At 42.7% G+C, this 24,554-nt stretch overlaps 1 protein-coding gene across 1 annotated transcript; it reads right to left on the bottom strand.

The window, feature by feature from the left end:
* Positions 1-656: 656 nt before the first annotated feature.
* LOC146648800 (uncharacterized) lies at positions 657-24,054 on the bottom strand. Its single transcript, XM_085388252.1, has 3 exons — positions 23,802-24,054; positions 4,216-4,566; positions 657-2,861 (listed from the first exon to the last, which is right to left on the bottom strand). Exons 1-3 carry the CDS (start codon positions 23,971-23,973, stop codon positions 1,315-1,317), a joined length of 2,070 nt encoding a protein of 689 aa, XP_085244378.1. The 5' UTR covers positions 23,974-24,054; the 3' UTR covers positions 657-1,314.
* Between the last annotated feature and the right edge of the window lie 500 nt (positions 24,055-24,554).

Below are 24,554 nucleotides of genomic sequence, written 5' to 3'. Positions count from 1 at the left end.
GGAAATGTGTCCTTATGTAGAAAATTGGGGCGGGTCAGTCTGCAGATAGTATGCAAACTGTATTCTACAAGGTTGTTGATTCCGAACACTTCAGATTTATTAATGTTGGACACGATGTATCATGCTTCCTTGAGGTTTATTACCAATTGTAAATACCTGACCCATCACTGTGATTTGTACTTAAGAGTAAAATGGCCTTCTTTGGCCATTAGAAGACAGGGGCATTGGTACACTTTTATTTACAAAGCTATGCTTGGATTGCTGCCTCCTTATATTTGTACTTTGGTCACAAGGACAAATAGTGGTTCTTACTCCTTGCGCTCAAATGATCAGCTGCTGTTGTCTGTTCCCCTTGTCCGCACAGAGCTGGGTAAGAAAGCCTTTGTCCACTCTGCGCCTTTTTCATGGAACATGTTACAGAAAGACTGGAAACTAACTGAATTGTTGTCTTTAAATGTTTTTAAAACTAAACTCAAAGGCCTACAGGCTGCCTCAATAATGTGTAATTGTTTTGTGTAATTTTAACTTTGTTTGTTCGTATGTATTTGTCTTGAAATGTGCTGCCTCTTGGCCAGGACTCCCTTGAAAAAGAGGTCTTTGATCTCAACGGGACATTCCTGGTTAAATAAAGGTTAAATAAAAATAAATAAATTAAAATAAGCAGTAAAAACTAAATAGGCCGGTTGTATGTTTTATAAATCCAACAATAATTTTTCTTGGGAACAATTTTTTTTTTCGTTACACAGAGTAATTCTACGTAAACATTAGTAAATGAGGCCCAGTGTCATGCTGACACTTTACAGCTTTACAGATGCACAGACACTTCTTTAATAGGTTCATAATTTCATCAGTTTTGATAAGACTGCCAACATCAGTGGCTGAAATGCAGCCCCAAACCAAAACAGAGTCCCCACTGTGTTTAACGATGGCTGTAAAACACTCACCGTTGTCTCTTCTTGACCTTCTTCATGCACTCTAGCAAGCTGAATTTTTTACATTTGGACCTATCGCTCCATAAGATGTGGAGGATTTTCTCCCCGCTTCCCTTCTATTGGCTTCTTGACACATTTCCTGTTTTTGACGATGCATCTCTCCCCGACCATTTCTTAATAACGTGACATAATTATTTGAATACAATTTCTCTTTGCCATGTGATTTGTATCAATGTTTCAGTGACAATTACTTTGACATCTTCCACATTTTGCAGTTTTATATGCTTTGACAATGGTGGCATTAAACCTCATGGAATGAACCTCTTCTTGCAGGTTTTACAAACATACTTCCTCTCACTTGTGCAACTTCTTGTGTACACTGTCAGTCACTACTTTGACCACATCTTGTTGTAGTTTCGCTAAATTTCACCCCCTCACCCATGTGGATTCTTGTGTGATCCGTCACAGAACTGAAACCTTTGCCAGGAGATTTGCAAAGGTGCTGCCTCTCAGCTGTGTGATTTTTCACGTGAACACTCCCACCACTTTGAGTAAAAACTTCTCCAAATGTTTTGCAAGAACTCTCACTTGTGTGAGACCCCATGTGGACAGTCAAATGACTATTTTGACTGAAAGTCTTACCACAGGTTTTGCAAGAATATGGCCTCTCACCTGTGTGAGTTCTCATGTGTACATTCAAATGACTGTTCTGACTGAAGCTTTTACCACAGGTTACACAGGAGTAGGGCTTATCACCTGTGTGAGTCCTTATGTGGACAGTTAAATCCCTCATTTGGCCAAAACCTTTTCCACATGTTTTACAAGAATACGGCTTCTCACCTGTGTGAGTTCTTGTGTGCCTTTTCAACTTTGATAAGCAGGTAAATTTTTTCCCACATGTGTTGCATTGATAAGGCTTTATATGTGTGTGAGTTTTCATGTGGGCAGTCAAATTACCGCTTTGTGTAAATCTTTTTCCACACGTGGCACAAGAATATGGCTTCTCACCTGTGTGAAACCTAACATGACGTATCAAATTTGAAGCGTCCCTAAACGGTTTCCCACAGATCTTGCAGGGATAGGGCTTTTCACCTGTGTGGGTTCTCATGTGGTTCAGTACTTTGTCACGTCTTCTGAAATTTTTCCCACATGCTTCACAAGAATATGGCTTTTCACCCGTGTGAATGGTTATGTGGCACTTCAACTTTTCCAAGCGGATAAATCTTTTTCCACAAGTGTTGCATTGGTAAGGTTTTATACCTGTATGCGTCGCCATGTGCACCGTTAAATTGCCTTTATGATAAAATCGCTTCCCACAAGTATCGCAAGAATGTCGCTTCTCACCTGTGTGATATCTAATGTGACATATCAGATTTGATCTGTCACTAAATGCTTTCCCACAGATGTTACAGGCAAAAGGCTTTTCACCGGTGTGAGTTCTTATATGGACCAACAAGTTATCCTTTCTCCTGAATTTTTTCCCACATGCGTCGCAAGAGAAAGGCTTCTCACCTGTGTGAATGCTCGTGTGTACTTTCAATGTTGACACGTATTTAAATCTCTTCCCACAGGTGTTACAAGAATATGGTTTCTCATCTGCTCTTCCCTGGCATAGAGAGTCGTGAGAAAGGAGCTGGCTGTTTGGCTCTTCTTTACAGGAACTCTGTTCCTCAAAAACTGAAGAGATCATGAAGGGATTGGTTTGCTGCTCCAGTACAAGCTGCTCTCCCTCCAGTACAAGCTGCTCTCCCTCCAGCACAAGCTGCTCTCCCTCCAGCACAAGCTGCTCTCCCTCCTGATTTGTGAAGAGTTCCTCCTCTTCCTCTTTTATTTGTAGAAGGCCTAGGTCCTGCTGGTTCAGACCAGATTTATTCTCCAGGTTAAAGAGCCATTTGTCATCGAAAATGTCCTCCTTGCATGCATAGTGGTCTAAAGGAATAAAGGGACACATAAAAACATTACTACTGCGATGAGAGGTAAATACATTTTTCAACACCAATAATGACCTTAGACATTGTTGTATTTGGTGTATGATATTGTGAGTTTTTTCTATCCGTTCACCATCTAAATGTATTTGCTTCCACCAATTTGTATGTGTGCAGCTGACAGCCGAGGCTTGTGCGTTAATAAAGACAAGCCTGCAGTCCGCGAGTCCTCTGTTGGGATAGTATGAGTACTATGAGGTAATTAAGATATAATGGGGCCTGATGATTCAAGACTTCGTAGGTGAGAAGAAGGATTTTAAATTCAATTATGGATTTAATAGGTAGTCAGTAAGGACAACCCAGCATGGGAGAAATAGTTCCCATTTCTAGTTCCTGTTAGTGCTGCTGTACATTTGCTGCAGTGTCTTAGATCCACTTATGCTTTTCTGGGAGCCTTTAAAATAGCCAACAACAAGGAGTCAATATAGTTCAGCCTTGAAGTAACAAATGTGTGGTGTAGTTTTTCACCATCACCATTAACTCGGACGTTAAAGGACATATGCTGGTTAAAAATGACTCCGAGACTCTTCAGTGTTTCTGGAGTCGTTGTGTTAAACCAGAGTAAACGTCATGTTTCTAAAGCTCCATTTTGTCTGAATTTAGGAGAAAAACAATTACTGGACATGCAGACCGTTATGTCTTTCAGACAAACCTGCAGTTTAACTGATTTCTGTTATCAGGTCTCATTTTTGAAAAATAAATAGGTAGATCTGTAATGACCTGAGGCAGCTTTATCAACTAAAGGCTTTGAAAGTAATGGTTAATTTACAGCAGCATAAAAACCCGTGGTACATAATGTTTTTAACACTGATAAAATTATCACTTTTAATATCAATGCATTGTATTTCTATTGTGTCTAATAGACACACTGATGGTTTGGAGAGACTGAAAGAAGCAGTCTAAATAAAAATCAGTGGATGTTTAAGTTGAATACTTGAAGATGGATCTCATGGAAGGATGTGATCGTTTCCTCTCTTGAATGGCTAAATTCTTTTGCTTGTGAAGAATTTTAAGAAATCATGACTACTTAAAGTTAATGGGTTATTGGGCTGTGCAGAGCTCTGACTGTCAGCATAGCTACGGTGCAGAAAAGAGGATGGTTTTTATTAGTAAGCGAGTTTTTGTTAGAAAGGAACAAACTATTTTTCCAGGACAAACTCTAAGTTAGAGTTATCTCCATGAAGGCATGTGTTGGTGAGTTATATGAAGGAAATATCAGCCAAACTGCTTTGATTTGCCATTTTCTTTTTTTTCAGTAGTAATGTTACATTCACTCTGACGAATGGGAACATTGTAACCTTTGTTTCTGTGTTGTCTCTTCTTTGGCTTCAGCTTTGTGCTGGTGTCCACACGGTTGTCTACTTCCTGGTAATGATTCTTAGATCCAGGAGAGCTGTGACAGATGAACTGGTCAGAACGTATTTTGGGTTCATTATCATCACTTTCCTCATTAGTGCAAGGCACCATGAAGGTGTCAGTTTCCTGCTTCAGTAAAAGCTGCTCTTCATTCTCAGTGAAGCAGTGTTCCTCGTGTTCCTCTTTAATCGGCAGAGGAACCGTTTCCTCCTGGTCCAAACTGGAGATGCTCTCCTCATTGCAGAGCTGCTGGTCTGTGAGAACGTCCGTATTGTAGACATGTTGTGGGAGATCTTCAGAAAAAAAGAAATAAAAAGGTACACATGACAAAAGGTTACTCCTGTGATCATTGGACATTCAAGTTAGTGACAGAAACAGGTTTCTTTGTGATAAAACAACAATAAAAATGCTAAATTTAAGGTTCTACAGTGAGAGCATGCTGCTCACACTGTTTCATCATTTGTTGGACAGCTTTAATTGAAGCAGCTTTTTAAAAATGTACATTAACCATCCATTTCTGTTCTCAAACGGATCTCCCTGTTGGAGCTCAGTGTGGGGGGAGTTATTTTTTCTCCTTGTAACAACAAGAGGCATGGCATGGGAGGCGGCGATAAAGAGAGGGGACTGGAACTACTAACAATGCGAAGCCTTAGTTTTTAACCTTTCAGCGTCAATCTGCGATTGAGGATGGAGCCTCTCAGTGCCTCATTTGTAAATTAAATATCCTCCACAGAGCTTTATGTTGTGCATTTTCTATGGTTTCGGTTTGGGTCGCTGCTCATGTGGTCGAGCAGCCAGTGCTACCTAGCCTGACCTGTCTCTCCAATGTGATGTTTGTGTATTGTATGTATGGTCGGCAAGGTATCATCTACTTTAATTGCCCCTTGGGGATAAATAAAGTCTCTCTGACTGAAATACAGATCTTTTTGTTCTTGTCCTCCATTTTTAGCCTAAATTAATTGGAGAAATTTTCAAGAAATCTTTTTGATACTTGATGAAAATCATTTGCAGTGGATGTCTAAAGTCCAAGAACTTCTCAAAGGACTACGAATTCACAAACAGGCTGCTCCTGGTTCCAGGTATTAGCCTTAGCACCAGTCTGCAGCATGCATCAATCATAACGCACAGCACGATGTGCCACACGCTTCAAATGCTATTTGTTGTCATATTTTAGTAATATGCAAACATCTTTTGTAGTAACATGTTTTCATGTTTGACATCAGTTTATTGTGTGTTTTTCCTCTTGGGTGTCTGTCTGCAGTATAGCGTGTAATGCTCATAATGCACAATGCCAGGTATGAAGAATGTGATTAGTTGTTCAAATGTTATTAGTTTTTGGCATGTTTACTTAACGGTTTTTCAAATGTAACATAATATCTGAGTGTTTCTTAGTTTTAGACGAGTTAGGCGATTAAAAAAAGAAAAACAGACTAAGACGTCAGGAACATCCCTGGCTTCTAGTGGAGAGCTGTGTTTATGAAAAATCCAATATCACTCTTATTACCCTGGTGTGTTTCTGACTCTCCTCAGAGCACATGCTCCTCTTACAATTAGTTTCAGCAAAATTGTAAATCAAGTAGGAAAATTACATTTATGGAATTGACAGAGTCTAGACAATATTTTATCGGCAGTCCTCTAATGACCCGTTTTCTGAAAGGCACCATGTGGTTGCTTTGTTTAGTGCCATGTCGCACATTCACAGCTCCCACAAAGCTCACCCTGAACTCACCACACAACAGCTGATTAAAGTCACCCACCCATATCTACACTGCTCTAGTACACTTCACATTTGGATGGCTGCTAGGTTAAAACAGGGTTTGGAAAAACATTCCTCTTCTGGTACAGCATTGGACTGAAAATGATTTTAAAATCAGCCAGTAGCCAAAGAACAAAAAAATATATCGCAGTAGGTGAAACTGTGGCCTCTCCTATGCAAAGTATACATAAACCATGAGCAGGTTAAGACTTTTGCACAATATTGAGTTTTTATACTTTACCAGTCTTGGTAGCCGGGAATCGGTCCGCCAGGACCTTTGATCCTGGCCGCCGCCTAACTCACATTGCACCAGACCCCTATGGCGCCTCCTGCGGGTGGTGGGCCTGCAGGAAGATGGGCCCATGTCCCCTTTTCGGGCTGTGTCCGGCCGAGCCACCAGACGCTCGCCCTCGGGCACCCTCCCCCCCAGGGCGGGGCCCCGGTAACCCTATCCCGGGCAGGGTGAACTGTTCCCTCAATGGTCTTTTCATAGGGGTCTTCTGAATCGCTCTTTGTCTGGAGTGCCCACTCCGGGTCAGGGATGAGTTCCTGCCCCAAGTGGAGGAGTTTAAGTATCTCGGGGTCTTGTTCACAAGTGATGGGAGAAGAAAGTGGGAGATTGACAGACGGATTGGTGCTGCGGCTGCACTGATGCGGACGCTGTACCAGTCCGTCGTGGTGAAGAGGGAGCTGAGCGTAAAAGCGAAGCTCTCAATTTACCGGTCGATCTACGCCCTTACCCTCACCTATGGTCACGAGCTGTGGGTAGTGACCGAAAGAACGAGATCGCGGATACAAGCGGCAGAAATGAGCTTCCTCCGAAGGGTGGCTGGCCTCTCCCTTAGAGATAGGGTGAGAAGTTCGGCCATTCGGGAGGGACTCAGAGTAGAGCCGCTGCTCCTCCACATCGAAAGGAGCCAGCCGAGCAGTTTGGGCATCTGACAAGGATGCCTCCTGGGCGCCGCCTGGGCGAGGTTTTCCGAGCATGTCCCACCGGGAGGAGGCCCCGGGGCAGACCCAGGACACGCTGGAAAGATTATATCTCTGGTCAGAGGAGGCAATAGCGGAACTACAGGGCTGTTTCGAGGTGACCGACTGGGAAACACTCTGTGAGCCTCACGCCGAGGACATCAGTGGGCTTACTGAGTGTATCACAGGCTACATAACTTTCTGCACCGACTCCATTGTTCCAGCTCAGACTGTTCATTGTTACCCAAATAACAAGCCGTGGGTGACTAAGGACATCAAAGCCCTCCTCAACAACAAGAAGAGGGCTTTCAGAGGGGGCAACAAAGAGGAGGTGAGGAAGATCCAGGTGTTACTAAAGGACAAGATCAGAGAGGCTAAGGACAATTACAGGAGGAAGCTGGAGTGGAAACTCCAGCAGAACAGCATGAGAGAGGTGTGGAGGGGCATGAAGACCATCACTGGATTCAGGCCAACCAACAGCAGGGGAGCTGAGGGAGGTGAGAATAGAGCCGACGAGTTGAATCTGTTTTTCAATAGATTCGACACCACAGTGTCTGCTCCCACCCCCACAACCTCACCTGCAGTCAGCCTGGAATCCAGGCCAGCCTCTCTCTTCACATGTTGCCTCCTGTGAGATTCCTGACACCCCTCCCCCACCCATCACCTTCACTCAATACCAGGTTGAGATGCAAATGAGGAGACTTCACTCAGGCAAGTCTGCTGGACCAGACGGAGTGAGTCCCCTTGTCCTCAAGACCTGTGCCCCCCAGCTGTGTGGAGTCTTTCATAAACTGTTTATGCTGAGTCTGAGTCTGCAGAGGGTCCCGGTGATGTGGAAGACATCATGCCTCGTCCCTGTACCAAAGACGCCTCGTCCCAGTGGCCCCCAGGATTACAGGCCCGTGGCACTGACCTCCCACATCATGAAGACCCTGGAAAGGCTCATCCTGGACCAGCTGCGACCCATAGTAAGACCACATCTGGATCCCCTTCAGTTCGCTTATCAGCCTCGTCTCGGAACAGAGGACGCCATCATCTACCTGCTCAATCGTGTCTACACCCATCTGGACCAGCCGGCGAGCACTGTGAGGGTCATGTTTTTTGACTTTTCCAGTGCTTTCAACACCATCAGGCCGACCCTCCTGGGTGATAAGTTAGCAGCGATGCAGGTGGATGCTTCTCTGGTGTCCTGGATTGTTGATTACCTGACAGGAAGACCACAATATGTACGTCTCCCACAGTGTGTGTCTGACAAGGTGATTAGCAACACAGGGGCACCACAGGGGACTGTCCTCTCCCCCTTCCTCTTCACCCTCTACACCACAGACTTCAGCCACTGCACAGAGACCTGCCATCTTCAGAAGTTTTCTGATGACTCTGCGGTGGTTGGATGCATCAGCAGGGATGATGAGACAGAGTACCGGGCTGTGGTCGACTCCTTTGTCACGTGGTGTGAGCAGAATCATCTGCAGCTCAACGTGGCAAAGACCAAGGAACTGATCGTGGACTTCAGGAAGACCAGGAAACACTTGACCCCTGTTTCAATCCAGGGGGTCAGTGTTGACATTGTGGAGGACTATAAATACCTTGGAGTACACATTGACAATAAACTGGACTGGGCTAAAAACACCACAGCACTTTACAGGAAGGGCCAGAGTCGTCTCTATTTTTTGAGGCGACTGAGGTCCTTCAACATCTGCCAGAAAATGCTGAGGATTTTCTATGAGTCTGTTGTGGCCAGTGCGATCCTCTATGCTGTTGCATGCTGGGGGAGCAGGCTGAGGGTCGCAGATGCCAACAGACTTAATAAACTGATCCGTAAGGCCAGCAATGTTGTGGGGATGGAGCTGGACTCCCTCAAGGTGGTGTCGGAGAGGCGGATGCTGTCCAAGATAAAGACAATGTTGGATAACACCTCCCACCCACTCCATGACATGTTGGTCAGTCACAGGAGCTCGTTCAGTGAGAGACTGAGATTACCGAAAAGCACCACTGAACGACACAGGAAATCATTCCTGCCTGTGGCTCCCTGTACAACGCATCCACTTAACACACTGTTTGCTGCTACAGCTACACATGTTTCTTTTCCAACTATTTATTTATAAGTGACTTATGTATGTATGTATGTATGTATATATATGTATATATTGTACTATTCTTAGTTAGCGTATTGTCTGTCTTGTCTTAATGTTGGTTTAAAATGGAGCACTGTAACAAAAAATAATTTCCCCCAGGGATCAATAAAGTATTCTGATTCTGATTCTGATCTCTCAGCTGGCCTGGGAACGCCTTGGTGTTCCCCAGATAAGCTGGAGGAAGTGGCTGGGGAGAGGGAGGTCTGGGCTTCTCTGCTTAGGCTGCTGCCCCCGCGACCCGGCTCCGGATAAGCGGAAGAAGATGGATGGATATATTTTACCAGGTGAAAATATTTAAGAATGAAAGCTCTCAAAGAGAACATCCCAACAATCATCCTCCATGGAGCAAGCATTTAGGTATTCGTGCACTACACGAGTAGTTACCTGCACGAGTAGGTTTTTTTTGAAGAAAGCACCATCTGTTGTTGACACTCAGCAAAGCGGTGTGTTTATAGTGGACACTGAGCTGCAGCCACCCACTGAGTAATTGTATTAACTCAATTATAAAACATCATTGTTGCAAACTCTTTGCTTCAGTGCTTCATTTAATGCATGACTCTGTAGCACTCACCCATATCTTCAACTGAAAATAGACCTGCAGGGCTCTAGAGGGCAACCAAATCTCTGATTGTTCGCATTTGGGGGGTTAGCGTCCAGAGATAGTCAGGGATGGGACCTCTGCGATTGGCCGTGGTCCTGTAATTGTCCCTTAGTCCTTCGCATGGACGTTTGAAAGTGCAGGCACATAGAGAGAGGTGAGTAGCTTGAACAAAGCGATATCGATTCATGAAATCCTGAATCGACTTTTAAATATAAATGTATTTTGCCAGAAATGCCGGAATCTCAGGTTAAAGCTCACAAAACTATTTCAACAAACAGCAAATGAGAGCAGGAAGCCATAAACACAGAGCGGACCATCAGAATCAGCTTTCTCTTTCTCGGATTTCTCACCCGACAGCACGTACACGAACACGCCGTCGGGGCTGAAAGCCGACAGCTCACTGACTCTGAGATTTAAGATTCCTTAAATAATGTTTTATTAATAAAAGAAATCCTGTCCACCCAACATCAACATATCTCAGACATCTTCAGGCTCTCTGCCCTTGGTGTGTTTTGGACCAGCACCTGTGACATCAGTACTTGGTAATGTTCCCTGTGTTTCATGTGTCTGAGCGAACACACCAACTCCCTGAGCGATCCCTTGGACCACTGTGAGCAAGAGCAGACGTGTGCACTGTGGTCACACCAGCATCGAATCCATCCAAGTTACATGGTTTATTAAAATAATCAAATTACAGCATTTACATTTATGTTAGACTACTTTTAATTAACTGCTTTAGCCCACTTACAGTGAAAATTAAAAAAATCTTGTCCATGTCCTGTGTAGTATGTTAACACTATTGGAAGTAAAAATAACTTGAACTCCAATTTTGAAAACACAACTTTCTTTTTTTCTTTTTTTTAAAAATAAAGCTCTGACTTGTATTATGAGCCTGTGGTCTGGGAGAGAGTCCTGTAACTCTCTGGCTGTGTCCCAATTCAGGGTCTGCACGCTTGAAGTACGCATTTTAAGTCCGATTACGTCACCGCCACGCGGTCCCAATTCGAAGTGCACTTCAAATGCGTACTCCAAATGCGCCGTCGATTTCCCCAAATATCAAGTGTGGTCCGGTGCACGCTTTGTGGTCCCATATATCCCACAATTCATAGCGCGGCGGTGGGTGTGGATTATTTTGCCGCAAAATACGGCAGAAGGCAGAAGGGAGCGGCCAAAGAGTGAACTGTCAAAAGTAAGTACTGAATATGATGTCACTTATTTATTATGTGTGAATGTTTAATAACGAAGAAAATTAAAACATTACTGTTGGCCACATGTCGGCAAAGTTATGTGACATTAGTGCCTTTATGTGTGGACGGGATTATTTTTTAAAACGAAAATGGAAAATCTCCGTTTTCAAAAATACCCGTGTACGTGTGGACGTAGCCTCAGTCTCTGACTGGAAGCGCTAATTCGTCATTCGGCTTTTGTCAGACTAAAGTAACTGTTAAAACTGTTTGAAAAGCTCAGCTATACAACAAGGAGAGATTGAGAATTTCCTTTTAGTTCTCAGTTTATTTGATATTGACAAAAGTTAGTCAGTTTTGTCTGTTCTTCTGTAAAACAAACTAAGATTTATTTTTAGAATTAATATTTTGTTTCTAAGTGGAATTGACAATTTAGTAGTCTGTTTCGTTTGTGCTATTTTGAAACTTAAACGCTTTAGTGGCTGCCTTTTGTGTAGTTTGCAATATTTGCCTTTATTTATCTGAAAAAGTCTCATGTTCCTTAAGTACATCTACCCTGTTGAACTTATTATGGGAAATAAATATTTAAATAAAAACAAGCTGCTGATTATTTCACATTTTACTTGTGAGCAACGGCACATTTAAATCTTACAAATATAGTTATTTGGCTTATATCGTGATAGATATCGTTATCGCCTGAAATGAAAAAAACATATCGTGATATGAAAAAATCTCATATCGCCCAGCTCTACTATAAGGATGTTATGTGTTTGTAGACTTTCTGCCCAGTTTGACCCATTTAGCAGACGTCAGCCTGTTTAAGGCTCTGATATCTATTCTGTATGACTTAAAGCAGTTATGACATGGTCTGATTTTCTCACCCAATAAAGGAATATTTCATATATCAGTCTACTCTTCATTCTATCAGAAACTGTTTTCACAGCTCGTACATTTTCTTTTTACACATATATGTAAGCATTGAGCCAAATTTAGTAATGCCAACATACTGAAGGAACAACATTTGTCTCTTATGTATAATACATCTGTATATACACTTATGAGTGAAGATTTAAGGTGATTGGAAATATATATAACTGCAACTTGAATCTTTGACCCAGAGTTCAAGCTCAGTGCTGTAATATACCCCCCTCTTCCGGGGGGCGGGTGGGGGTATATATATTATATATGGCTACGGATACCGACTACGGAACGGAGCAGTTGTCAGCCACCTCCTGTACATGGATGACATCAAGCTGTATGCCAAGAGTGAACGAGACATCGATTCACTGATCCACACTACCAGGCTATACAGCAATGACATTGGAATGTCGTTCGGACTGGAGAAGTGTAGTCGGATGGTAACAAAGAGAGGGAAGGTAGTCAGAACTGAGGGGATTGAAATACCAGAAGGCAACATTGCAGACATAGAGGACAGCTACAAGTACCTGGGGATCCCACAGGCAAATGGGAGCCATGAAGAGGCCGCTAGAAAGGCTGCAACCACCAAGTACCTGCAGAGGGTCAGGCAAGTCCTGAGGAGTCAGCTGAACAGTAAGAACAAGATCCGGGCCATCAACACCTACGCCCTTCCCGTGATCAGGTACCCTGCTGGGGTAATAGGCTGGCCAAAGGAGGAGATAGAAGCCACTGACATAAAGACAAAAAAGCTCCTTACCATGCATGGAGGGTTTCACCCCAAGTCCAGCACCCTGAGGCTGTACGCTAAGTGGAAGGAAGGGGGCCAGGGACTGGTGAGTGTCAGCACCACAGTCCAGGATGAGACAACGAACATCCAAGAATACATTGGGAAGATGGCCCCAACTGACCGAGTGCTCAGTGAATACCTCAGGCAGCAGAAACCCAAGAAAGAGGAGGGAGATGAGGAACCATCATGGAAGGACAGGCCCCTGCACGGTATGTACCACCGGCAGATAGAGGAGGTGGCTGACATCCAGAAATCCTACCAGTGGCTGGACAAAGCTGGACTGAAAGACAGCACAGAGGCACTAATCATGGCAGCACAAGAACAATCTGTGAGCACAAGATCCATAGAGGCTGGGGTCTATCACACCAGGCAAGACCCCAGGTGCAGGCTGTGTAAAGATGCCCCAGAGACAATCCAGCACATAACAACAGGGTGCAAGATGCTAGCAGGCAAGGCATACATGGAACGCCATAACCAAGTGGTGTACAGGAACATCTGTGCCGAGTATAACCTGGAAGTCCCGAGGTCAAAATGGGAGATGCCCCCAAGGGTGGTGGAGAATGACCGAGCTAAGATCCTGTGGGACTTCCAGATACAGACGGACAAAATGGTGTAGGGCTGCTCGATTATGGCAAAAATGATAATCACGATTATTTTCACTGAAATTGAGATCTCAATTATTTGACGATATTTATTTAACCCTTTAAGACCTACTATAGAACCAAGTCCGCCAGAGCTCATATTATTTTTTTACATGTTGTAGTGCCATTTGTGGGAGCATTTCAAGTTGTTATACTACTGTTATAGCCCATATTTTAATAATATGTATGCATTAAGTCCATAGTAACTACATTAATTGCAAAAAAGTGCAATAAACTACAAAAAAATTGAAAATTGTTTTTGTTTTTTTTTACATATATTTCTACTTGGAGAAATTTAAGAGGTTTATCTCTCAAAACTTTAAATACAAAAAAGTTGCAAAAAATAGTTTCCCACCACAGGAAATTTATTTTGAGTGTCTTCATAGTTTTATTTTGGAGATACACCAATTTTTATATACTGCAGGAAAAACAAAAAAACAATCCTATGATGCAAATTTGCAAAGAAAACAGCAGGTGCATCAAAATAAACTATTTCCAGCAGTGCAATTCGAGTTCTAAGCATCCCAGAAACAATTCAGAAAAGTCAAACATGACTTATGAAAACACCATTATAGGCTTTTAAGGCCTACAAGTAAAAAACTACATTTTCTGCGAAAATGACGTCGCTTCCGGTTTCGGGCAGGAAATGGCGGACATGCGATAGTTCGCGCTGACGTCTGTTTCACTGTGGGAAGTGTTACGAACAGCTGATCGGATCGGCAAAGCGTGTTTCTGGAATATTATGTTTTTGTTCCTGCAAGCGCTTTTTATGCAAATTTTGCAAAGCTTTATGTGGAAGGAAACCGTGACCGAGGACAAGCTGATGGCATAAGATGTAAGTACAACTCCTCCGGTTTCATATGCAAAAAAATATATTGCGCTAGCTTACACGGTTCAGGTTCTACAGGGAATTAAAAATAGCTACACAAAACGGAGCGTGCAGCTCTGACCAGCTTTAAAGGGTTAACAATAACAACGTATTGAATAATGACTTTAAAAAATAATATAAAATAGTGTGCAACACCACTGAAGTTTTTTTTTACCTCTCTTTTCAGCCAACGGCAGTCACTCTTCTCTCCAAATAACTTCTGCTTAGCTTTCCGAGCTTCCCTCGGGTCCTCTTAATCAGCGGTCTCCACCTTTTTTTGCGCCACGGACCGGTTTATGCCCGACAATATTTTCACGGACCGGCCTTTAAGGTGTCGCGGATAAATGAGGGAGGGGCTAATAATCGGCTCAGTCATTTTTAATGATCGTTGAAAGCCCAGATCGTAATCATGATTAAAATTCGATTAATTGAGCAGCCCTAAAATTGTGGTGGCTAACCAACCGGTCATAGTGGTGGTAGACAAACAGAAGAAGACGGCCGTAGTGATCGATGTAGCAGTTCCGAATGACAGCAATATCAGGAAGAAGGAACACGAGAAGCTGGAGAAATACCAAGGGCTCAGAGAAGAGCTCGAGAGGATGTGGAGGGTGAAGGTAACAGTGGTCCCCGTGGTAATCGGAGCACTAGGTGCGGTGACTCCCAAGCTAGGCGAGTGGCCCCAGCAGATCCCAGGAACAACATCGGAGATCTCTGTCCAGAAGAGCGCAGTCCTGGGAACAGCTAAGATACTGCGCAGGACCCTCAAGGTCCCAGGACTCTGGTAGAGGACCCGAGCTTGAAGGATAAACCGCCCGCAGGGGCGTGCTGGGTGTTTTTTATTTTTATATATATATATATACTAGGGGTGCAACGATATTCGTATCGATATTGAACCGTTCGATACAGTGCTTTCGGTTCGGTACGCATATGTATCGAACAATACAACATTTGTAATTTATTTTATCAACTTTCCTTCTGACGATGCTGTCTGTGTTGAGCGCTCAGTGAATCTGTGTTCGACTACTCCGCCTAGGCTGCACTGTCCAGCGCAGATCCACTGAGCGCTCAACACAGACAGCATAGTCAGAAGGAAGAGCGCAGGGCAAGCTAGCAAGACAGAAGTTAAGCTCTCCTTGCAACAGGCAAATTGAACCTCATTCAGATCTGGCGTTTGGAATTATTTTGGTTTTCATGTGACGTATGACCCTGAAGGTAAGCGAGTCATGGACTAAAGTAAAACAGTATGTTGGATGTGCCATGCAATGCTCAATTACATGGGTGGGAACTAGTGTGTTAGCGCAGTTAGCTCGTTAACGTGTTGGCCGTCTAGCCCCATGCACAGAGCGATCGGCGGTAGCTCGTTAACGGAGATTTGCCGTGTTGTGGCGTTAAGGTCATTTCAACGAGATTAACCTGAAAGCACTAGTGGGAACACAACGAATATGACTGCACATTTACGCCGACATCATCCTAGTGCAAAGACAAAAACAACAAGCATGCTACTAACTTTAGCCGAGTCATTTAGACAGCTGTTAGCACATGATTCTCCTTATGCTGCTGAGAATATAGCCCAGAAGAAGCGGATAGTATAGCTTTTATTTTGGAAAGAGCCATTTCTCTGTAATAAACTCTCTTTTCCAAAGATGAGTGATTCCTCAATCAGATACAGGGCTCGCAATATCGCTAGCCCCAGGACGTCGGGCTAGCGATTTTTTCTGTCGCGCTACCAAAATCTCTCTCTGCCCTGCCCGTCGGGCTATTGTAGGAAAAATATATGTCAATGCTTTTGCATTCTTTCAGAAATGTAGCTGGGTAATTATGTCATTGGCATCGGTGAGCCACTGTCAATATGTGACATATTGAAGTCGCGTTTGAATTTGCGCTTGTTTTTTTGCTTTCACTTTGCAATCGTGCGAACTGTGTATAGAGAGCGACAGCAGTGATCTGTGAGTGATGATAATTTGTGCACCAATTACTCTGACATCGTCTTATCAATCGTTAGCTTACTATGCAAACATGACAAGTGAAATCTCCCACAGCTTAAACATGTGAGAGGTTGATCACGCAGAGAATCGCTGAGCTTATGTGAGTGCGTGTGTAAAAGCATTTCAGTTCTGCTGAGCCAAATAAGTCATGGTCAGGGTGAAGAAGTGACAGCCAAAGAAAAGCTTACCACAAAACGGAGAAGTTATGACAAATCAGACTATAAGGCAAAAAGAAAGTGCAGCTTTATGGTTTCATGGACAAAAGAATTTCTGTGGCTGCAATATGACGTGCTAAATAACCAGGGCTGCACATAAGTAGTCCACAGGTGCGCATTCGCTGTCAAAATAAAAAACACGCACAGGGGTTAGGGTTAAATTTAAAAACTGTACTTTTGAGTTAAAATATATATATTTATAATTTTAATAAATGACAAATTAAAAAGGCATGAACATTTTTTTTGTATCGAAAAAATATCGAACCGTGACACCAAAGTATCGAACCGAACCGTGAATTTTGTGTATCGTTGCACCCCTAATATATATATATATATACATACATACATACATATATACATACACACATATATATATATATATATATATATATATATATATATATTAGGGGTGCAACGATATTCGTATCGATATTGAACCGTTCGATACAGTGCTTTCGGTTCGGTACGCATATGTATCGAACAATACAAAATTTGTAATTTATTTTATCAACTTTCCTTCTGACGATGCTGTATGTGTTGAGCGCTCAGTGAATCTGCGTTCGACTACTCCGCCTAGGCTCGACAGTGCAGCCTAGGTGGAGTAGTCGAACGCAGATTCACTGAGCGCTCAACACAGACAGCATCGTCAGAAGGAAGAGCGCAGGGCAAGCTAGCGAGACAGAAGTTAAGCTCTCCTTGCAACATGGACCTCCCCCCACCCTCATTCAGATCTGGCATTTGGAATTATTTTGGTTTTCATGTGACGTATGACCCTGAAGGTAAGCGAGTCATGGACTAAAGTAAAACAGTATGTTGGATGTGCCATGCAATGCTCAATTACATGGGTGGGAACTAGTGTGTTAGCGCAGTTAGCTCGTTAACGTGTTGGCCGTCTAGCCCCATGCACGGGGCGATCGGCGGTAGCTCGTTAACGGAGATTTGCCGTGTTGTGGCGTTAAGGTCATTTCAACGAGATTAACCTGAAAGCACTAGTGGGAACACAACGAATATGACTGCACATTTACGCCGACATCATCCTAGTGCAAAGACAAGTGGAAGCAGAAAAAAAACAAGCAAGCATGCTACTAACTTTAGCCGAGTCATTTAGACAGCTGTTAGCACATGATTCTCCTTATGCTGCTGAGAATATAGCCCAGAAGAAGCGGATAGTATAGCTTTTATTTTGGAAAGAGACATTTCTCTGTAATAAACTCTCTTTTCCAAAGATGAGTGATTCCTCAATCAGATACAGGGCTCGCAATATCGCTAGCCCGACGTCCCGGGGCTAGCGATTTTTCCAGTCGGGCTACCAAAATCTCTCTCTGCCCTGCCCGTCGGGCTATTGTAGGAAGGAAAAATATATGTCAATGCTTTTGCATTCTTTCGGAAATGTAGCTGGGTAATTATGTCATTGGCATCGGTGAGCCACTGTCAATATGTGACATATTGAAGTCGCGTTTGAATTTGCGCTTGTTTTTTTGCTTTCACTTTGCAATCGTGCGAACTGTGTATAGAGAGCGACAGCACTGATCTGTGAGTGATGATAATTTGTGCACCAATTCCTCTGACATCGTCTTATTAATCGTTAGCTTACTATGCAAACATGACAAGTGAAATCTCCCGCAGCAAGCTTAAACATGTGAGAGGTTGATCTCGCAGAGAATCGCTGAGCTTATGTGAGAAGCGCAAATTCAAACGCGATTTCAATATGTCACATATTGACAGTGGCTCACCGATGCCAATGACATAATTACCCAGCTACATTTCCGAAAGAATGCAAAAGCATTGACATATATTTTTCCTTCCTACAATAGCCCGACGGGCAGGGCAGAGAGAGATTTTGGTAGCCCGACTGGAAAGATCGCTAGCCCCGGGACGTCGGGCTAGCGGCTAACGGCTAACGGCTGTCTAAATGACTAAATAACGGCTGTCTAAATGACTCGGGTAAAGTTTGTAGCATGCGTGCTTGTTGTTTTTGTCGGCTTCCACTTGTCTTTGCACTAGGATGATGTTGGAGTAAATGTGCAGTCATATTCGTTGTGTTCCCACTAGTGCTGTCAGCGTAAATCTCGTTGAAATGACCTTAACGCCACAACACGGCAAATCTCTGTTAACGAGCTACCGCGGATCGCCCTGAGCGTGGGGCTGGACGGCCAACACGTTAGCGAGCTAACTGCGCTAACACACTAGCTCCCACCCATGTAATTGAGCATTGCGTGGCACATCCAACATACTGTTTTACTTTAGTCCATGACGCGCTTACCTTCAGGGTCATACGTCAGATGAAGACCAAAATAGTTCCAAACGCCAGATCTGAATGAGGGTGGAGGGGTTCATATTGGCATGTTGCAAGGAGAGCTTAACTTCTGTCTCGCTAGCTTGCCCTGTGCTCAGTGAATCTGCACTCGACAGTGCAGCCTAGGCTGCACTGTCGAGTGCAGATCCACTGAGCGCTCAACACAGACAGCATCGTCAGAAGGAAAGTTGATAAAATAAATTACAAATTTTGTATTGTTCGATACATATGTGTACCGAACCGAAAGCACTGTATCGAACGGTTCAATATCGATACGAATATCGTTGCACCCCTAATACATACACATATATATACATACATAGACATATATATACATACATACATACACACACACATACATATATATATATACATACACATATACATATATATATGTCAAACCAGTTTTTTAATATATTTAACTCCTTTTCCGCTGTAGTCAGAAGCTGTTCTAGGTTTTTACCTGAGCAGTACAGACTGGTATCATCAGCAAACAATACACATTTTAACAGTTTGGAAATGCTACATATGTCATTTATATATAATAAAAATAATTTAGGGCCCAGCACAGAGCCCTGAGGAACACCACAAGTTACCTTCAACTGCTTAGATTTTACATTATTGAATTCGACATATTGATTTCTGTCATCCAGGTAACTTTTCATCCACTTGTATGCTAACCCTCTTATGCCATATCTCTCTAGTTTATTCATTAATATAGAATGATCAGTTGTATCAAACGCCTTTTTTAAGTCTATAAAAACACCAACAGTATATTCCTGTCATTTGCTGTCATGTAGTTCTTGTTATGGATAAAAAGTGTCTTTTTTTTGTTTCAAAACAGCTGATAACTATTCGCTGATAGCTGCCAACATCTGCAAACAAATATAATTCTATAAAGTGGTTCTATATATTGTGTAACTGTTCATATAGAGAGTTATTAAATTTATTGCTAATGCAATCATATGGCACACTGACTTCTGAGGAAATTTTAAATGGCACTCGTCATCAGAAAGGTTGCCTACCCCTGCTGTAGATTATTTATTATAAGCCTATTTTTACTTTGCTTACCAACACAATTTAAAAACTGGTTTATAGTATGAAGTTCGCATAGTCGACAAAAGTCCTGAATCGGTCATGTGCTTTGGAGCACAGGCACATCCATCAACTCTACAAGGTTAACTCTGTAATCATCAAAGGTTGTTACGTTCAAACTGAGGGCTATCTTCCAATGTACACACACTAACAGTCCAGCAAAGGTTTGAGCTGTCTGAACATCTTGCCAAAAATAGAATAGAATAGAATAATCCTTTAATTGGCCCACAAGGGGAAATTTGGTTGTAACAGCAGCCAAAAAGACACATATACAAACAAAGAGTACACAGGACACAGAACAGAAACATACACAATTTTCTTACATATTTACATTAAGGACAAAGTGAAAAAAGGACTCTGTCAGATCGCAGCTGCTGATACTGGCTGCAAGCTTGGAGTGGCGCTGGAAGTCATATATAAATAACGAAAGACATTTAAACTTGAGAAAAATAACTTTTGTTGCTCACAAATCAGGAGATGGCTATAAGTTATTACAGTGTTTCCAGGTTTAAAGAATTGGAATTAGAAGCAACATCAAGAAATATAAAGTGTGCCACACAATACAGAAAATGCCTGAAGAAAGATCCAGCGGTCTAAAGACCCAGAACAGCTGCCGAGACACTAGAGTGAATGACTTAGCCACGTTGTGAAAAGTAGATTCAAAGAATACAATCACTAAAACCCAGACAATGGACTGCAACGTTACTGACCAACAAAAAAATCTCCCTCACCCTCAAGCCAGAATAAAGTACACTAAGGACAACCTGGAGAAAGATTATGCATATTGGAAATACCTCCTGTGGGCACATGACATTTGGAGAAAACAAGGAGTGCATACAACCCAAAGAACACTGTCCCCACAGTGAAACACAGAAACACAGAGAAACACAGAAACAGTGCAACACAGAAACACAGTGAAACACGGAAACAGTGGAACAAAGTGAAACACAGAAACAGTGAAACACAGTGAAACACAGAAACACAGTGAAACACAGAAACAGTGAAACACAGTGAAACACAGAAACAGTGAAACACAGTGAAATACAGAAACACAGTGAAACACAGAGAAATACAGAAACACAGTGAAACACAGAGAAACAGTGAAACACAGTGAAACACAGAATCAGTGAAACACAGTGAAACACAGAAACAGTGAAACACAGTGAAACACAGAAACAGTGAAACACAGAAAAACACGGAAACAGTGAAACACAGAAAAACACGGAAACAGTGAAACACAGTGGAACACAGAAAACGTGAAACACAGAAACACAGTGAAACACAGAAACACAGAAACACAGTGAAACACAGAGAAACACGGAAACACAGTGAAACACAGAAACACAGAAAAACACACAAAACGTGGAACACAGTGAAACACAGAGAAACACGGAAACAGTGGAACAAAGTGAAACACAGAAACAGTGAAACACAGAAAAACACGGAAACAGTGAAACACAGTGGAACACAGAAACAGTGAAACACAGAAAAACACGGAAACAGTGAAACACAGTGGAACACAGAAAACGTGAAACACAGAAACACAGTGAAACACAGTGAAACACAGTGAAACAGAAACTCAGTGAAACACAGAAACACAGTGAAAGTTAGTTCAGGGGATATGTGTTAGCCTTGTTAAAAACACAGGCCACCACAACACAGTCACGTCCATGTATGCCTGCTGTTAGGGCACAGGAAGCTGCTGGAGTGTTGTCCTCAACAACATGTGTCAGACAATACAAGCACATAAGCACTGACACAGGAAGTGCTTTTGTGTGTGTGTGTGTGTGTGTGTGTGTGTGTGTGTGTGTGTGTGTGTGTGTGTGTGTGTGTGTGTGTGTGTGTGTGTGCGCCTGTGTTTAATTGTGTAATTTCCGTAACTGTGAGATATGTGCTGCTACCTATCTTGGCAGGTCTCCCTTGAAAAAGAGGTTTTTAATCTCAATGGGATCTTCCTGGTTAAATTAAAAATAGAGGAAGGGAAGAAGTTAAAAACTGGACATAGAGACATCTGAGTGTTTGTGTCTCTGTGTAATCTGTAAAGCTCTGAGCTTCTGTACTCATACATCAATAAAACAACCATAAAACCAACACAGTCGTACATGTCTGCACCACAACAGCTTGTCTTCCATTATTACCAACTTAGCCTGACTCGACTCTGTTACTGTTGTTTTTAATTACTACTAAATACCACCTCAATGTGTGTCGGACGTCATAGCAACGCAACTGCAAGTCCTGTGATGTCATTTGTATGTGACACAACCACAACAACAGAGGACGCTGCGGCAGTATAGCTGATGCCCACACACACAGACCACTACCTCCTCTTTGACTCCCACCACCGTCTGGAACACAAACTTGGACCCTACAACACTGGGCAGAAAACACGCCCAGGGCAGGAGGCAAAGAAATGGAACACACATGTAAACAAAGCTTTCAAAATATGTGGTTATCCCAGCTGGGCCTTCATCCAACCAGCACAGATGCAGAGTAAAGAAGGTCAGACACCAACGAGCCACACACTCATACACAAACTGGTTCATCCCAAACACAAGCTAAGCAACACAGTGTATGCTGTGGAGTGCAACTAGGAGAGCTCAGACCTCTGCAGTGAAGAAATTAAACAGCCACTGCATAAACGCATGGCACAGCATAGAAGCGCCACCTTGACAGGACAAGACTCGGCTGTACATCTGCATCTAAAGGTCAAAGGTCACTCTTTGAGGATGCCAATGTCCACATTTTGGACAGTGAAAACAGATGGTTTGAAAGAGGAGTGAAAGAAACCATCCTTGAACAGAGGGCGGGGCTTACGACACCAACTGTCTGCTACCTACATCCCAGTTTTGAGATCCCTTCCCAGGCACCTCAACCCCTACTCACATCTTGCGTCAGTTGATCTGAATAAGTCACATGATAGGGCGAGGCGAGGTCCCACAATGGCTTCACCCGAAGTCTCTGCCGATAGCGACCTACACCCTTTTTTGACACCTTGGCTCACATGATGAATATACATCACAGACACCTCACCCTTACTACTGGAACTTCAACATTATGCACTCCATACTATACATTAATGCCACTTGTTTTGCACATGTTCAACTACCAACCTCTGTATAGTTTATACATTTTATTTATTGTTTACTCTATTTAATTTGTAAAATATGTGTACACACACACACACACGTAGAAAAACATATTTAGTATACACATCCAGTAATGCATATACTATTATATATTGTACATATATTTATTACTCTCAGATTTAGCCATTCTTATATTTTCCTTGTTTTATGTTATGGTATGTTTTGCACACCTCTGTTGCTTGTGAAGCTCACACACAAGAATTTCACTCGCATGTAATGGACCAGTGTACCTGCACATATGATGTGACAATAAAAGTGATTTGATTTGGATTTGATTTGAATAGTGGGTCAACGACCCTCTTAAGGGACACCTGGGACCTGAACAAACTGAGTACCGTGTACTGATTGCATGAATACAGTTGAAGTTTTAGAGCAGTCGTGTTAGAAATAAACACACTACTGCACTGGGAAAATATAACTGGGATAATACTGTGTTTCCTGCTCGCTGTGCTCGTTTCAGCTGCTCCTTGAATGTCTCCATTGTCCATGAGCTTTATAATTTCTCCAGATTTCTCAACGCAGCTAACACAAAGACAACTTGAAAGGACAGATGTAGTAGTATCCCACGGAGAGAATGGGGGTGGGGTTATATAAATCAGTATGTGGCCAAAAGCAGAGACACAAAGAGACACGCACTGCTAACAAAAGAAACGCGTTATGTGATCGATATCAAACTATAAAGTAACCTTCTTTGTGTTACACCCACGCCTGAAATGTGAATCAATTTCCTACGCCATCTGGAACCTGCAGTAAACCGTTTCAGGTATGCGCTCCTTCACAATAACCCGAGGGCATCAATTTATTTTCAGTGAAGTTTACAGCAGCATTTCCGTGACCTCGTTACATCTACCTGTCCGTTTCACCCCTTTAAATGCGTGCTACTGATCCACTAGTTCGCAGCTTTATCATGCAGCGGTGGTTTTGTTACGTACCTATTCTCTGTAACTTTATTTTGGGGAACTTAACGGTGATATCCCGGAGTATGCGCTGCCTGGCATCGGCCTCATTCTGGACGATCGTTTTTACAAAGGCTCCGAATATCTCTTCAGCAGCAGCCGTTAGTCGCTCATTAACAAAGTCTCTCAAATACTCGACTGAACACATCGTTACTTCAGCAGCTCAAATATTTATCTGCTATAAAGTACACAACCGTTTTCAGCTTCGACTACCGAGCAGAGCCAGAAACGTTCTACGCATGTGCAAAAAAACTTCTTCCTGTTCCTTCCTTTCACAATAAAACCCATCGACATTTTTAACAAGCTTTATTTAAAAATGACAACCTATGCACCACTGACTATAGAAAGGACTGTTATCCAGTGATGTTTATACAGCCAGTGGTGCATACAAAGAAACTTAATGCCATAACAGGAAATGAGTGTGTACAAAATAATAATACAAAATCACTAGTTTTAAACTCAGTGTTCGCAAATAATGTAAATTATTATTTGGGAGTAACAGGCAGAAGTTAGACAAAACATTCACAAAGAAGATGAAGATGAAGAGGCTTGGATGGAGCTCTGAGTAGCATGTGAGAGGCTGAGATGAGGAAGAGCCGGTCTGCATGAAAGACTGCGAGGGCCGGATAGAAAGATAATTGGACTAGACCAGTGATGTCAGCAGTGAGCTTGACAGGAAAGTGGAAGTGATGAAAAGGATAGATTGGCCAACAAACACAGACAGATCTG

Source organism: Rhamphochromis longiceps, linkage group LG18 (genome assembly GCF_057381845.1).
Source record: "Rhamphochromis longiceps isolate RC_006_pf linkage group LG18, R_longiceps_female_GT1.1, whole genome shotgun sequence".
Lineage (NCBI taxonomy): Eukaryota > Metazoa > Chordata > Actinopteri > Cichliformes > Cichlidae > Rhamphochromis > Rhamphochromis longiceps.
This window is presented reverse-complemented; position numbering and strand designations above follow the sequence as displayed.